The 18,513-nt window shown below is 36.6% G+C and overlaps 1 protein-coding gene across 1 annotated transcript in view; it reads left to right on the top strand.

Moving 5' to 3' along the window:
- Mitf (transcription factor Mitf) overlaps window positions 1-18,513 on the top strand; it is a 225,730-nt gene that overhangs the window by 168,027 nt on the left and 39,190 nt on the right. Inside the window, exon 4 of the mRNA XM_081761253.1 lies at window positions 15,501-15,605. Coding sequence (XP_081617379.1) covers window positions 15,501-15,605 — 105 coding nt within the window. The remainder of the gene's footprint in view (window positions 1-15,500; window positions 15,606-18,513) is intronic.

The following is an 18,513-nucleotide window of genomic DNA, read 5'->3' as shown; positions in this document are numbered from 1 at the left end:
GCCATTTTATACTGGATATCTAACAATAACAACAACAACAATGGAAAGGATTTGGGAAGGTGTCGGCCAGGGCCTGTTTTTAGTAGGTACCATCCCGGCATTTGCCTGGTAGGATTGAGGGAAACCCTGGAAAACTCCAATCAGGATGGTCGGCAGCGGGAATCGAACCCGCGACCTCCCGAATGCGAAGTCGAGCACTTGAGCTACTTCGCTTGGTAATTTTCTAAACTGTTATTTATAACGAATTAATACGATTGTCAGACTACTTTCCTTTAACAGTAAACGTTCCTAGTTCAATATTCTCTCTCTTAAAGAACACTAGATGGTATCTGACTATTTATGTATTGAACAAATTCCCATATACAGCATAATGTTGCCATTTACACAGGGAAATGTTAACAAGCAGGAAAAAACTACAAAAAATAAAAAAAGAACAAGAATAGCATCAATAATTAATATCAACAAAGAGTGCAAAAGTAATATTTGGCTAGCATACGTTTTATTGCTCTGTCAAACACCGGGTAGCTCGAAAGAAATGTCCACCTCACTAGTTAGATGATTATAATAGTTCGGTGTTCTGTGCCAGAGAGACCTCTGTATAATTGCCAACCTAGGGCAGGTAAGATAGAGTAGATGGGTATTCTGGGTTTAGCGGGAAAGGACACAAGGATAGTTGTTGACGTAAGGTTTCCGATGTTAGGTTCCCATTAATCCGGCAGCACTGGCGCCGTGTCTCAGACCCGTGGTCTCTTTTTTTCGTGGTCTGTTACTAGTAGCTTGCCGTTGGTTTTGATCGGGGTTCAAATTGAAAATTTTATTTTTCAATGGACACTTCTGAACATGATTTATTACCTTGTGATCATAAAATTGTGAACAAAAAAATTAAACAAAAATTATTAGGTAAAGATTTAAAATTTAACAAATGTGTCTGTGAGACTAGGCGCCAGTGCCGCCGGGTTAACTATCTTATGAAGAAATTTCAGGTTAGTTATTTCTGCGTACTCCCGCCGGCTAGATATTAAGATATCGCAAAAGTTCTTCCTACTATTGCGATAAATTGAATAGAATCAAGTCTAGAGAGATGTGTAGGTGCGACCATGGCCCATATGGGAGAGCAGTATTCGATCTTGGGTGCTATAGTTTTGTTGCTAATGATGCCACAGTGCGTAGTTCAGTGAATCCGGTAAAGGAGCCCGAACATGCGCATTGCGTTCTTAATTATTAAGGAGATGTGGTCAGAGAACGTGAGTTTCGAATCAAAGCTGACACTAAGATCATTATGACTAGCAGAATGTATTATAGGGGAATCGTTAACTCCTTGCACCGAAATGACGAGTCTAATTTATCATGGCCTCCCTGTACCAAATCGCACAATGATGAGCTACACTCGTCATAAAATTTAAGCTATTGAAGCATTACGTAGGGTTACTAGGCCATATTGATGTTTTGAAAGTTATATGATAAACCATCTATAATACACTTTTATAACTTCAATTGGGGCCACAGTGGCTCAGTGGTAGAGCGTCCACCTCTGGTGCGTGGGGTCCCTGGTTCGATCCCAGCTCTCCCGAAGTGAACCTTGTGGTGGACAAAACACAGTGCGTGGGTCCTCTCGGAGTTCTCCCGTTTCCTCTCACTTTCTTTATTCCGCCATTTTTTATTTCTCATCATCATCTCCTTTAGCCTAGCCAGCATAACCGTAGGACGTAAAACTTCAAGATTTTATTTCATTTCTAAGCAGGGGGAAGAATTTGGCAGGTTACAGGAGAACTTGAACTGTATATTCTGTTAGTTCTCATGGTCTGTTAAGTCATAGTGTCTGATGAAGCCAAGTGGATGGTTGGCGAAACTGTTTGATTTGCTGTGCTCAGCAATTAGTTCGTTTTTAATTATGACTTGCACCCATACATAAAATCGGAAATTACAATATTACTAACCCAATGCATCAATTAACTTAAAAATTCTTAGTTCATATTTTTCCCCATGAACTCCTGATAGTGAAAACATTTTTTTTTGAGCGTGCAAGTTCTTGACTGTAAGGGATGGATCTTAATTAAAACACTTTCTATAACTTTTTGAGGTTGGAATATATAGTTATCGCTTGTAATTTCATTTCTTTTCGTGTAATAGCTTGATTTATGCATTGTTCAAACTTAAAACTGGTTGGTGTTTTGTTCTGTTTTGTGTATAGCTTATCTATTGATAATTGAAAAGCGAAAGGTATTTGGGGACAATGAAAAAAAAAAAGAAAAAAAGAAAAAAGTAGCAAGTAATAATGAAACCTGAATAGCTCTGTGAAAATATAAACAAAATTCAGTAGGTAAGCATGCATATTTCTTTTCCATTTTTAAATATTCAGTAGAAGTTTTCATTATGTAACCTTAATTTTTAGTACATTGTACATAATTGAGAACAGTTTATACATATTTTTTTTTCTTTTTTGGGCGTTATTATGTAAGTAGTTCAGTCAGGACAATGCGTTTCGTAAAGCAATTGAGCTCGGTATCAAACTTACAATGTTAGGAATTTTCCTGGATTCCAAGTAGTGGCTGCTTTCATAAGTTTCCAAGGAAAAATGCCTGTAGTATAACAGGAACATTTGCCATGTTCTTTCGAACATATTTTAACGGATTTAAGTTTCATGACCTCTATAAGTCGAAAAAGTAGTTTTAAAATGTCTGTCTATACGCCTAGAGGCCGTACTGTCGAACATATCTTGTAAACTTAAGATTTTCATAAAATTCTCAAAGATGATTTTTTTCGAATTGACTTCCTACTCCCAAAATTAAGAATCGGTTATGAAGCATTCAAATCAAACATGCAATTTTCTGAAACTTCCATAACTATTTTGCTTATATTTCATACAATTAGCATTTCAGTAGCATACGTATGTTGTAGTATGTCATTTCTCTGGAAAGTTCTCGTTTCTTGGGAGTGAATTTTTCTCGGACTAAGATAATTTGATTCATATTTCATTATTAATCCGATTATATAACTCATTTGTTCTTCTGTTCGTAAAGCCCCGAGCAGTTTGAAATCTGACATGGTGGAAGATGAACTAATGGCTACTGAGTGCACGGTGCTTGGCCCACATGGAAAGGTTTGCCTGAAACGTTAATTTTTAGCATTTTATTGTTACTTTTATTCTTTATATATTTCCTATGTATTGTTCTTTCTCTGTTACTATTACTACTCATATATTTCCCCTTTATTATAATATAGGGTGTTTCAAAACAACAACAACGTTTGAGAGGTGGTTCCTGACACCAAGATAAGGCAAAAAGTATAGACCAACCTGGGTGCACAAATGCTTCCTTTCGGAGTTATAGGCTGTCGAAAACATGAAAAAATGAAATTTAAAGTTCCATACCTCTAAAACTATGGCACCTATCGTAGTCGGATTAAGGCAACTTCGGAAGTAGTATGTGCCCTATCCAAATATCAAAGTTTCAGAATCCTGCGGTACTTGCTTCACAATTTGTACCGAGGTAGTTGGACAGTACTTCAAATTATAAGCCCGCAGCCAAACTCCCTCTAAAATTGATTCGTGAGTATCTTACGATTCTGAAACCTATATTTTTGGATAATCTACATATTAGTTCCTAAGTGAAGTCTTGACCCGACTACGGTAAGTTCCATAGTTTTAGAGCTATTGACCTTTAAATTTCATTTTTTTTTTTTCATGTTTTCGGCAGCCTATAACTCCGAAAGGAAGCATTTGTGCACCCAGGTTGGTCTATACTTTGTGTTATCTTAGTGTCATAAATCATCTCTCAAACGTTGTCGGTGTTTCGAAAGCCCTGTATATTTATTCTCATTTTTTCTTGTTTCCGGTTTCTACATTTTGCAGCAGTTTTTTTTTCTTCGTTTTCGGTGTTACCTTTTATCCATCGTCCGTATCCATAGCCTCGACGCTGACTTCCCCATTAACGTTCAATCAATATCTTTAAAAATCTACAAGGGTAATTTGCCCCCTTTTTCTTTTTACTATTTTTTGAGAGTTAATATAGCAGTTTTCTTTTAAGTCTGCTTTTTCTTGAGCGTGTTCAGTTCTTTATATTAGATGTGTATTAGGATCTCAGCTCGCGCCAAATGAGCTTTGTGGTTGACAAACACCGTGTGCGTCGGTTTTCTTGTGGTTCTCCCGTTTCTTCCCACTTTCTTCATTCCACCAGTTCATTTATCACAGTCACCTTTAGCGTAGTCGGCATAACCGTGGGACGTAAAACTTAGATTTCATATTTTTTCGGTTTGTATTAGTATTATCTTTTGAGGCAAATTTATTTTCTCGTTTGTAGGATTACCGGGATGGTTTATCGAATTGTAATTTCAGGCAATTATATATCTACATGATTCGTAATGTCTCGCGACAGATTGTTCCGAAGTATCTGTTGTGTGTCCTTCATAAGAGATTTAAGTCCTGTAACAAGTGTCTAGAAGAGGATTATCTACCCGAACACTACACTGTTTTTGTTACTAAGTGCCACGAACACCATCCTTTCTTTGTACAGAGACAAAAATGTTGTAGAGTACTAAATGTAGAAGGCTGATACGTATAATACAAAAGTCGATTGCTAGTTTTCAAATACTGCATACTTTCAGCTTTTATCATCAGGAATGTAATGCAATGCTACTGTCGCATTTGAGAAGACTCCTAATAAATAGTATTTCGAATATGTATTTTAATTTTGAATTAAACGACTGGTTTCCTCATCAGCATTTCTTTGAAACAGTTGGTATAGAAACTTGAAATTTTGTTTCTTCTAAATCCTAGAAACGGAATTAGGCTGGTTCTTGGAAAATTCTACTCATAGGAGCAGTTAAAAGTTTTCGGTCGTTACCAGACTTCCTAAATCGTTTCACATTGGAACTCGAAATTTTGAGCAAATGATGTTGCGAAACCCTCTTAACCTTCTTTAGTAGGTTCAAACCTTGACCCTCCCTCTTCCTCTACGAAAGCAAACGTAACTGGCATGAAATTTTAACATCCTTAGGTACACAAATATATGGTTATTTTTGTGCTGCCTGGTACTATTTACTGAAAACGGTACACTTTAATACTTATGTTAATTTTTGGTTATGCAGATACCCCCGTTACTTTTATCTGTATCATCAAAACTGGATTGAAAATAAATTACAAAACCAGTTGAAAATGCTCCAAGAGTATTGTCAGAACAAAAAGATGGAGATGGATCGGGAAGGATACTGTGATTGTTCCTACATGAAAAAGTCAATCATTTGTCCGCACCTTCTGTTTCTCGCAAAAATTAGCAAAATATCGTCTCTCTGACTTACGGTTTTTGAGATATGGCTCCTTACATTTCCCGAAATTCGAAAATTTTTTGGCCAATATCTGGGGATCGTTGGCCAGTGACCATCGGTTACTATTTGGTACAGTCCGCAGCAAAAACCTGCAACATGAGCATGTAAGTTTATTGTGAAACTACGAAGTCTTTTGCTCCAAAATAAGTGTGCAGGGGAGGACGCCGAAGTTTCTCCTGGCGTAATTCGTGCCCACTTATACGTTATGTTGATTCCCTGCGTTGTTAGGCGTAATTTCACAATAAACTTACATGCTCATGTTGCAGGCTTTTTGCTGTGCACTGTACCAAATTGTTCATTATCCTATTAGGTATTGATCAATTGGAACTATTTTTTGCAAGTATCTCGGGAACTGTAAGCCATAGAGAGATGATATTGATGTTAATCAATACCTAAGAGGATGGTAAATATTTTGGTATCGATTGGCCACCGGGTACTCTTTTAGTGCCAAAATATTCATCATCCTCTTAGTGATCAACACCAATATAACCTCTCTCTAACTTATGGTTCCCAAGATATGGCTCCTTAAATCTGCTAGTTTTTGTCCAGTATCTCGGGAATGGTAAGCGATGCGAAAAATTGCATCACTTTCTCAGATTGTTTTTGATCACACACACACACACACACACACACACACATACATACATACATACACATACACACACACACACACACACACTCTCTCTCTCTTCAGTAACGAATTCTTTAAGTTCGTTGAAAAGTTACTCCTGTCTCTCAAGGGAAAGCATACTTTGGTTAAGACCATTCCCTAGAGTGTGAACAGAAAGGAGGGGATTGCGAAATTCAACCCCTAGAGATATGTAAATGCTAGACTATCAATCGGGTTCTTCAGCGGCCGTTTTGTATTGGTGCGTAAGCCTATTGTGCATTCCAGAAAAGTTCGCCGTGAACGCTATAGGTCCGTCCTTTTGAATGGATTAATCTCAAACAATTTGAAAGGTAATTAAATGTGCGATGTTTTATGTTCAGTGTACATTTAATCCTACTACACTGCAAATACGATTTTGGAAATGTTGAAATTTAACTGAAAAACGGAAATTATTTAATTAAAAATTTTAAGAAAGAAAAAACAAGTCACTGATTTTTTTTCCTAGACGAGGCTTCGTAAGAAAATACTTCCTAAAGAAGTTGAATACTTGCGAATCTCACCTTCTTCTCGGTATTATTTTTCTCATGGTTCTGGCGTTTCCTCGTACATAACCATTCCACCACGCATTTCATAATCATTTATTAATCATCCTTCTCTCTCAAACTACAAGATAAAAAGTTTAACATGAAACTATAAATTTCATTTTTTTTATTAATCAGCTAAATTGGAACTCGTTCGTTATTACTATGCTATCATATGTGTTGGTTGATTTAAATGTGTTCAAAAGACCTCGGTCGATCTCTTAATTTTTCACATGGACCACGGCTTGCTAAACCCTATCAGTTACATACACTTCATGGGCTAATATAAACAGTTTACGAGTATATTCCATTAGCTAAAGAAACTACGATAAAATAATAGTTCAAGATAATAATAATAATAGTGTCAAATAGTTCGGTGATAGGAGTAGAGAATTTCCAGAAAGCTCATGAATATGATTAAGTTGTGCATCCTAGTACTGAATTCAGTAAATAACTTTTTTTTTTTTTTTAATTAAGAAATGTCCTCTCCGGGATAAGTTTCTTCGGGCTCCTTCCTGGATGCCTTCCTTGTCGAATCTACTACGAACTTGCATTCCAGAAATTAGCACTCTATCAAATCACCGTGCTTGTATTTCGTTGATTTTTTTTTTCTTAAGTATGAGTAAGATTTTACTTTGTAAGATCGGTTGGTGACCCAAACATGAAGGCATTAATTTGTCTTAGTAGCCCAGGCTTCAAAAACTGCTCATTTACATAAAGGTACCAAATAAAATTACAGCTTTCTTGTGCTTACACGTGTAACTTGCATTAAAAGAACTGCAAAACTCGTACGAGAGTTTTAGTGCAATGATTTTTTTTTTTTTTTTTTTTACTTTAATGGGATTATTTTCTTATGCGTCTGGATTGTGACAAATGGGCAAAATAATGTTTGTACTTTAGGACATGGCCGTGGAGTCCCTTAGTTAAAGCAGTTGGTTGAAGTTTTGCGGAACAAAATTGTGAAAAGGCTTACAGAAAATCACACACAAAATAAAGTTAGCTTTACAGAAATGGGTACGATGCTGCAATAAGACGTATTTCGCATATTCCCCAAAAGACAGCCCGTTTTTAATTGTTATAAGAAGTTAATTACAATATATTTGGAGACAGCTACTGTTTTGTGACATTTCCAAGCATCTTTTCGTGACTTTCTCTGGTTTGGAGGAGGTCCACATTCAGAGGAATAAAGGCTACTGAACTATTCGTGACGCACATTGTTAACTGAATGAGTCTGTTGGCTGCGATGTGGTGGTTTCCACTCATTTCAGAAGGAAAGTTCTTCTTGGATCCTGTTGCACGGAAACAACATGAATAACTTAATAGTGAATTTGTCCAGATAATATTCGTTCACTAAAATTTCTTATTTCGATTTTCACATCAATTATTATTTCCCTAAGATTTCTAGGATACCGTCGCTCCATACTAAGCAAACTGACATAGTTTGATCCAACGTTAATCGTTTAATGGAGACTGAAATAGTCTTCTTACCGTGTACAGATATGTATAATCTTACGGGCCAGTATGTAGTAAAAGTTAAGAAAATACTGTCCACTTTACACACAAACTCTCTCTCTCTCGATATATATATATATATATATATATATATATATATATATATATATATATATATATATATATATATATATATATATAATATAGTTCTAGAAATGGCGCCCACGCAGAACAGAACGCTATTGCAGAAGTCAAAATATTGCGCGAAAATGGCATACTCTACAGCCGCTATAAGGAATCAAAATTTCTCAATGTGGCAATGTCGCAGATTAACTTGGAAACATTGGCATTGCTGTACGAATCTCTCAAGCAGTTAGGCCTATATAGATTGTTATGCTAGTAATTGTTACTAGTGTCAACGTCTATCGACTTTAACTGCCATCTGGAAAAAATTGATGTAACTACTTGATGGATTGGTAGATCTAATCTATCGTTCTTTATTTGCGACGTTTGGCATAGTGCAAGTTGTCTCTTCGGACGAGGACCCGAAAGACAGACAGACAGACACACACACACACACACACGCGCGCGCGCATGTAAATATATAATAGGGTGTTTCAAAACACCGGTTAACATTTGGAAGGTGATTCCCGACACCAAGATAAGACAAAGTATAGACCGACCTGGGTGCAGAAATCCGTCATCGCGGAATTATAGGTTGTCGAAAACTTGAAGAAATGAACTCCATTACTATAAGACCTACCGTAATCGGGTCAAAATTTAACGTAGGAATTATGTGCACTATCAAAAGTACATGTTTCAGAATCCTGCAGTACCCATGCAACATTTTTTAATAAAGAGTTTGAATACGGGCATATAATTAAATGTGATTATTAAGAAGAGGAAGAGAAACTGGTTGGAACATTAACTAAGAAGGAACTGTATCATGAGGAACATGCTAGAAATGTGGTGACAGGGAAGAGAGGGTGGGGACGAAGGAGACTACAATTAATGGAAGATACCAAAATAGAAAAATAGTACTAGAAGAGGTTAGCGGAAGACCATGGAAGTTTCTCAGTTGTAGCAAGTTATCTGCTAATGACAATACCAATGGTGATAATCATTATGAATGTATAGTTTTTATACTATGAATCTTATCACGCTAAAACAGTATTTTTTTAAAAAAATGAACTAATGTTGCCCAGGACATTCCCTCTGATTCTAGTCCTGACTCTCATGCTTTTCGTCTCTTAAACTTTAAAATATTGTTTTTTTTCTTCTTTTTTATAAATAAAGAGTAATCCAGTTATACACACGTAGTTTATAGTCTTACTATTCTTAATCAATTGTCAAGTCTATATATCATGACACTCACTCATGAATCATTAAATGTACAATAAAACAATTACTGATTACAAATTTAAACTTCCTTCTCGTTTTAAAATGTTAGCAGTTTATGCCCTTGTGTCTCAAGAAAAGACTGAACAAATGAAAATTTAGTATATTGCCATCTTTGAAGTTTAGTAGTTTCTGCACAATGTATAGTGAAAACTCAGTGATAGAGCAGCCTTTTGACAATTATCCTGTGAATACTAAGGGTCAACTGATTATTCCCACTCGAAACAAGAAATTGTTCAATAAAATAATAAACTGCGATGTTTTATATTAGTGTAAAAAAATATAAGTTGACCATTTGCATGTCTTCTACAATTCATAAATTGTATACCCCGTCTTTGATGGCTCATTACTTGGCGGGAATTTTTTTTTTCGACAAAACAAAAAAAAAATGGGTCTCTTAAACACGTCTAGTTGCTATAAAAAAAAAAGTTTCAACAATATCTGAGATGGTGATGGTACATGCTCTGCCTGAATTGAAATGGAAAGCACCTTTCCACAATTACCAACAAACGTAAAGTGTATGGAACAGCAAAGTAATCTCACCCAGACAAGGGGAGAAAGAAATCGTGTCTTGTCATTTTAAACAAATCTGTGCTCTACAGTCTTTTGAGAGGTTTAGGATGCCTTAAATCACGAAACACTTAGCAGAAATGAACATCGGGTAGACTCAGAATACTTCACAATGAGTCAGTTAATAAAACCGGGATAAAAAAAAAGTCCCGAAAGTTTTCTCTCGCGACTTTTTACGGAGTGAGAAACCAGGACACTCCCGTATTTCCTGGGCATTTGGTCATCCTATGCTGTGGAGCTATTAGTGTCACATAATGAAATATATCAGTTTTGGGAAACTTTCTCCTGGTGTGTCCGTGATTATTTTGTTTAAAAATCCGATTTTCTTTTACGATTCTTGTAATTATGTATTTATTTCTTGTAGCTATATTTTATTCCAACCAAACTTTGTTGGAGAGAAATGTGTGATGTAAGTTACTCTTCCGTATTTTATCTGCTACAAGGTTTCAGAAGTCTTAATTGCGAATGCTAATTAATTGGAGCATGTCAGCGTGAGAATCTAACGATAATTTAATGCTCTCTTTTAAATGTTTGTTCTTGACTTTATACATGGGTCAGCTATGAAGATAAGCCATATCTAAATATAATGAGCACAAAGACTTAAATTGGGATCTGTACCAAAACAGTTGATTACCTGGAACGCGGTCATTTTAAACGTTCATTGTAGGAGCTACTCACAGTTGAATTAGGTGGAGCCCCCCTGGTGACTCAGTGGTAGAGCGTTCACCTGTGACACGTGGAATCCTTGGTTAGATCCCAGCTCGCGCCAAGTGATTTTTGTGGTGGACAAATACTGTGTGCGTGGATTTTCTCGAGGTTCTCCAGCAGGGTTTGCCCAAGTGGGCCCAGCCCGAAAAAACCCACCGGGTTTTTTCGGGTTGGACCCACCTGAAAAAACCCACATGGGTTTTTGAGCTTTTTGTTAATATATTATTGATACAACCAAGGTGATCACATTGAAAGTGATTTTTATCAGATTTTGGACTTTCCTTGGGCGAATTAAATACTTTCCCGTTAAGGTATACAACATTCAACATAAGACCTTCATAAAGTTCTGAATGCACTGAATGAATAAAAAAAAAAAAACTTACCTTAGCTTGAGATAATTAAGTAACAAATTAATGTATGGATTATGCTTATAACCCATTTGAAGGAAAAAAAAAATGCAATTTTATATTTTAGAAAATACTTTCGGTGAATAGTGTGCTCGCCAGCTTGGCGACACCGAGGGACGTTGTCCCTCATACGTTTGACGCGTTTAAAGCCATAGATGCCGGTACTACCAGTAAACATGTAGTGCATTAGTAAAACTATTAGTATTATTTCTTACCTTTGATGGTAACACAAGTATTCTTCAGTAAAATTTAGTTTTCGAACAACTACAGTTTAGTGCAGTTATTTGTAGGTACTCTTCAAATAGAGGTGCAATTATTTGTTAGGTAGAAGTTCTCGGGAAATTTCACCAATTGAACGCACAAAGCATCGGAAAAATGAAATGAAATGAAATTGTGAGCTTTACGTCCCACGGTTATGCCGGTTAGGCTAAAGGAGACGGTTATGATGAGAAATGAATGAAATGGTGAAATGAAGAAAGTGGAAGAAAACGGGAGAACCCCGAGAAAACCCACGCACACGGTGTTTGTCCACTACAAAGTTCACTTGGCGGGAGCAGGGTTTGAACCCGGGACCCCATGCATCAGAGATGAACGCTCTATGACTGAGCCACCGCGGCCTCCCACAAATCATCGGAACTGAATACTTCAACAATAAAACTATTTATTTTATGCTGGAAGTTATTTAATTTCATTTAAGACATTCTGAAACATCCTAACTATATATAAAACTACATGAGCTGACATAAATTGAGCACTTCCTGTAGGGCTACAATGATTAAATTTGACATGATTATAGCATTCCAGGACTAACCGACAGGAAAATAGCCAAAAATGAATATTTTAAAATATTTTTAGGGGTCTAAAGGGTGATGAAGAAATTCCCTTGTTATTTAAATGGGCGTTTTCTTGGGATACAAAATTTTATCTTTTAAATAGTTGAAATAGGAAAAGAAATGATAGAATTGTGGGTCAAGAGATGCGAGGCCGAGCAAAGACAGTGTGTGGGGGGGCGATGCCCGCGGGTGGGCAGATTCAGGAAATATGAAGAGCAATTTCATGAAAATCCTGTTGATCCAAAGGGCGTTTGATAAGAAATGCGGGGCCGTAGGCCGAGAAAACTCGGGTCTGGGGGCAGAATCCCCAGCTAGCCAAAAGCTAGTTTATTTTATAAAATATGAATTATATCTTTTTAATGGTCTTAAATTAATTTTCTGGAAAGATCCCTCTTGCAACAAGTGCTCGGGAAATTCCCGTAATTGGACGCACCAGGTATCGAAAGTGAACTTCAACAATAAAAAATATTTATTTTACGCTGTTAAATTAATATATTTGGTGTTCATATTTGGCAAATGTCAATGAGGCTTCTGGGATGATTCAATCTGCATTTGTTCGTTCGTCTGCTTGTACCACACAAACTAAAGGAAATCACTTCCGGTCTTTTAAATGTAAATTTTCAGAGAACAAGCACGAGACACACTAAATTTTCTGTATAGATTTTGGCGGCATACCAACGTAAAATTTCAAAATGGTGACTATTTTTTTAAAAATAGCGGGTATGCACGCTACAAAGCGCAATTTTCGGTCTTTTAAGTCGAAATTTTTAGAGTAGAAGCACGAGATACTCTAAATTAGCTGTATATATTTTGGCGATGATCCAACGTAAAATTTCAAAATGGCTGCCATTTTTTTTTCAAAAAAGCAATGAATAGAAAATTGTTGCAAGTTGTGACAATGATAATCTTGAAATATAAATCACATTTTAACACTTTTACCCCAAAGACATTGAAATATTTTGATAAAACCCAATTAAACCCGAAAAAACCCAATAAAACCCGAAAATACACGAAAAAACCCATATGGACCCAGGTGGGTTGGGCTTTTTCAGAAAAACCCGGGTTTTTTCAAACCCTGTTCTCCAGTTTCATTCCGCTTTCTTCATTCCACCATTTCATCTATTTATCATCACCTAGCCGACATAACTGTGGGATGTGGAACTTAGGACGAACATAGTGCAACATCACATCACAAACACGTATAAGTTATTTCAGTTTTCAAGTTTTAACTTGAGCCTCTTATGAACGCGTACAACAGGGATCCAGTCGTGGACTTTGGCTATTATGAATCCACAAATATAAGAACTACATCTTGAAATAAGTCTTCTGCCTGGGCTTATTACTACCGTTATTAACAAATAGCTTACCCTTCACTTTAGTAGAGGATGTAGGAGTTTTCTTTTTCTTTTGGGGGGGGGATAGTAAACTGGAATTTGTAGTTTGTACAATTTACGAAAATCTAAAGCTTCTGTAGCCACACTGAATGGTCAGGGCATTCATAAATGAACTTCAGTGAATGGTGTATTTGTCTTCAGTAGTTGCCAGTGAAACAACGTCTAGCAAGATTTTTCCCCATTAGTAATTGCTTGATTTTCAAAGTGGACGATTCAAAGCAATTTGTACGTTTTGTTAAAAGCGTTAAAAATGTCTTGTTTTATCAACTCTCGGAGTCTGTTACGTCACTATTCCATCATTCGAAGAGAGAATTTATTTTTTTTTTTATCGCTGTCCATTTTATGCAGATATGTTTTGCATACTCTGAATCCTTATCAATCTGATATATTTACTACAAGATCTACTTAATATAAACTCTAGATGGATAATCAGGATATAAAAGTGCGATTATTGAGGCCCGTTCAGTTAACTAATAAAATAAAATCTGAATGATATTGTCAAAATTATAATACGAATTAAAAAAAAAAAATGTTGTTGTTGTTTTGGTTAGATCTTTTGATCATAATTCCAATGCTAGAATGAGCAGCATCTCTTCTGTTAAAGCACTGTATATGATAATCATGTGAATTCTTTTCGATGTTGGGGACGCGGTGGCTCAGTGGTAGAGCGTTCACCTCCGGTGCTTGGGGTCCCTGGTTCAATCCCAGCTCGCGCCGTGTGGACTTTGTGGGGGACACACAGTGCTCGTGGGTTTTCTCGGGTTCTCCCGTTTCCTCCCACTTTCTTCATTCCACCAATTCTTTCATTTTACAATCACAGTTTCCTTTAGCCTAACTGGCATAACCGGGACGTAAAACTCAGATTTCATTTCATATTTCTGTTCGATGTTCTCAATAAAATGATAGGTTCCACAACTACCATTGTATATAATATGCTCGATAGATTCTGTAGATGACTGTTCACTAATGCTTGGATGGTCGGGGTCAGTGCTAGGGCGGTGGCTCAGTGGTAGAGCATTCACCTCCGCTGCTTGGGGTCCATGGTTCGATCCCTGTTTGCGCCATGTGGACTTTGTGGTGGACAACATCGTGTCCGTGGGTTAGAATTCTCCTTGGATGGGATGGATTGGGCTTAGTTTCGTATTGTTTAGTTATTTATTTCTCGGGGTACTCCCGTTTCCTCCCACTTTCTCTTTCCACCAATCCTTCCATCATCATTCATTTGCTTTAATCATAGTCTCTCTTAGTCAAACAGGCATAATCGTGGGACGTTAAACATTTTTTCGTTCACTTTTGATATCGGGCGGGTGTGATACGCGTTAGGGTTTCGCAGTTAGGTCTTGCATGTAAATCGTACGGTCAAGTATTGTATTTCTTCATCCTACCAAACGAATGCCGTGTTGGTACTTTTAAATACGTAGGGGACACTGTCGAAAATGTGCATCAGCTTTTTCAGGTCAGTCATACTGAGTGGAGTTTTCCTTGGGTTTTCCTAATTCACACCAGGTAAATGTCAGGATGGTACCTCCAGTACAGGCCCCAGGCCACTTCTTTCGTCCCTCTTTTTGTCGGATAATGTGCTCGCAGAGGGACTTCATCGCTCATACGTGACGACCTTAAGGCCATAGATACCAGTAATGCCAAAAGATATGTATAAATAAATAAAAATACAGAGGGCTGGCTATTTTACACCGTATCTGTAAAACGTAGTAAATAATACATAGGGTAAGTAAAGTTTAGCGAAATGGAAAATGAAGCTCTTATTAGGTTACTTTAATGGTAGTAAAATGTTGCAACTTAAATTTCGCGAACTCTGAAATTTTACACAGATATGCAGACCTGTTGAATACAATATTTCAACGTGATTTTTTGTGTAGCCTATACAGGGTGGCCCAAAAGTAGGTATACAGTCCCGTACTGATTGAATCATGGCATTTCATATTTACTTATTGTTATCCATACAGGTATTGACAGTTTCTTCCTTATCTGTTCTTAATTTATTTTCACTTATACCTTAAGCTCGGAGCAACCCAAAGCAAATAAGTTCATTATCTTAATAAAGTAAAATGCCATATTTGATCGATGCAGGCCTCTGTACCTACTTTTGGGCCACCCTGTATTGTCACTATAAAATTCATATATGAAAATAAGATTTAAGTTTCAATGTTCATGAAACTGTTAAACTATTCATTTGTCTGGATTAATATAATCTTTTTGTATTCTAGGCTGAAGAGATTCTTGAAGATTTCCTATCATTAGAAGCAAGTTCCTTAACGTCTGATACCATAAAGGTTACAGACCCAACTTTGAATATCTCGTCAGAAGTTCCGGTAAGAATAATCTTTATACACTTGTAGAAGCTAGTATATTCATAGAATATGAAATTACTTTCCCGAAACCTCTATGAGTCAGTTTTTTTTCAATTCTGGAAGTTAGCTAATACCGGATGTTCAGAAAGTAACTATGTAGTTCATAACTTGCCGTATTTTATTTTCCATAAACCACTTTAAACAACTGAAATTAACTCGAAGCTAAACTTTAATGTCATCGAAGTTACGAGAGATGCTGGAAGTGATCCCCTTGCACTAGAAGACACAGTTGCACATGTTTCTGCATGTCATCACTTATCACACCACATCATGGAATTGCATAGTTACTTTCTGAACACCCGGTACAAATACGTGTTGCACCTAGTTGTGAAAAGCTGACTGCTGTAGAAAATGTCATGTAGAGATTTGTGTTGGTATCTTGACCATCAACTACTCCATTCAATGCAATTCTTGTAATGAAATGTTGAAGAGAAACTGAAAATGGATTTATAATTCGATTCGGGAATTAAAGTGCAAAACTTCATTATTTGAGAAACTATCCCAATGAAGTAAATTATCTATCGTTGTTAAAAATTACTACTCTTTGACAAGAATTGCGTTCTAAATGGATGTAATAGTTGAAAACAAAGGATGTGATAAAAAGTCACGTACTGAAGGTGTGCAGTAATAATATCCTCTAATTGTATTGCGTAATCATTACTTAGAAAAGAACATCTAATTTGCTTGAAGCCTCATATTTTAACTTTCAGTTGTATCCGGTCAATCTCTGAGCAAAAAGGAATAGTTTTCGATTGTTTCGTTGTAAAACCTATTACATAACACCGTAAAATCAAAATACTAATATATATATATATATATATATATATATATATATATATATAATATACACAGGAGTTCGAGTTTTTAAATTTATTATTAAAAATCGTAATGACTTGCACTCATCTGTCACGTGTTTTTTTTTCTGAAGATGTATTATCAGTGAATGGTTTAAAATCTTTTTCCATGTTATTTATATGGGACATATTCTACATCCCAAATGTTAAGGCACTTCGGCAGGATTAGAATGATGAAATTTGGCATGATTGTAGCCTTCCGGGACTAACCGACAGGAAAATTGCCACAAGTGAATATTGTTTGTTTTTAAGGGATCTAAATGGAGGATGAAGAACATCCTATGTTATTTAAAATGGGCGTTTTCTTGGGATACAAAATCTTATCTTTTAGATAGCTGAAATACGAAAAGAAACTTTAAACCCACAATTCTACAAAATTTAAGAGGTGCAACGCCGTAGGCGGAGTAAACGCGGGATTCAGGGGGCAAAGCCCCCAGCTGGACCAAATTCAGAAAATGTTAAGAGCTAATGCACGTAATTCACTGTTGGTGCAAAGGCTGATACTTAAGAAACGCGAGGCCAGTCTTTATATTAAAATGGTAGGTTTATATGTTTCTCTCCAATCCTTTCGACAATGAGATCTGGAGAACCACAAGGGCTAGAAATGTGCCAGTTTTCACTGGTCGGTTTCAAATTTTGTGTAGATTGTCCAGTTCTCACTCAAACTTTCAAACACCGTGTCGTCGTTGTTCTATTCAACATTTTAGAGGCAGTTTTGAGCCCATAAGATTAACATTGTTGGAGGTCGAAACTAGTGCTGTTGAATTTTTGAGACATTTGCGGTTTTCGGTTTTTGAGAAAACCGATTTTCTGAAAACCGAAAACCGCAAATGCGGTTTTCAAAACCGAAACCGCAAATGCGGTTTTCAAAACCGAAAATGCGGTTTTCAAAACCGAAATCGCAAACGCGGTTTTCAAAACCGAAAATGCGGTTTTCAAAACCGAAACCGCAAATGCGGTTTTCAAAACCGAAACCGCAAATGCGGTTTTCAAAACCGAAACCGCAAATGCGGTTTTCAAAACCGAAACCGCAAATGCGGTTTTCAAAACCGAAACCGCAAATGCGGTTTTCAAAACCGAAACCGCAAATGCGGTTTTCAAAACCGAAACCGCAAATGCGGTTTTCAAAACCGAAACCGCAAATGCGGTTTTCGAAACCGAAACCGCAAATGCGGTTTTCCACACTGAAACCGAAAAAGCTCTTTTCGAAAGCGAAAGCCGCCCGAAACCGTGTTTGCGGTTTTATAAGGGATTGTCCTTTTCAAAGTAGAAACAATGTTTGCTGTTTTTAATTACACCTTTTAACAATTGTGAAAGCATCTATCGATCGAGACAAATGTATTGATTTATATGTGTGTTTTAACTTTTTTTATTTGCTCCAAGACTATTATGGTAATATGTGCAGCACAGTGCGAAAGGGATAATTCGATGGTTGTACAAGTCACAGCTAAATTAGGGTGACAAATACTGACGTTCGATCCTTAGCTTTTTTTTTTTTTTAGTTATTTCTTTGACGACTATTCAATGTACTTTTCGGCTGCAGGGAAGCAAACTGGACCCCACATGATTTTCATATATGTTGTAAATTAGACCACCAGGAACACGAATCTGAAGGAATTTTGACATTCCGAATTTCGGAACTCGAGATATTCGAACATCAAGTGAAAACGGAAGCAAACTAGACCCCAACTGATTTTTATATATTTTGTAAACTAAACCACGAGAAACACGAATCTGAAGGAATTTTGACATTCCGAATTTCGGAACTCGAGATATTCAAACATCAAGTGAAAACGGAAGCAAACTAGACCCCAACTGATTTTTATATATTTTGTAAACTAAACCACGAGAAACACGAATCTGAAGGAATTTTGACATTCCGAATTTCGGAACTCGAGATATTCGAACATAAAGTAACCAGGAAGCAAAAAGGACACTATTTGATTTTTATATATTTTGTAAACTGGACCAAAATTAGGAATTATCTGAACGAATTTTGACATTCCGATTTCCCG

This window comes from Thermobia domestica, chromosome 6, assembly GCF_964235325.1.
Source record: "Thermobia domestica chromosome 6, izTheDome1.hap1.1, whole genome shotgun sequence".
NCBI lineage: Eukaryota > Metazoa > Arthropoda > Insecta > Zygentoma > Lepismatidae > Thermobia > Thermobia domestica.
The sequence above is the reverse complement of the archived record's forward strand: the minus strand, read 5'-3'. Positions and strand labels throughout refer to the sequence as shown.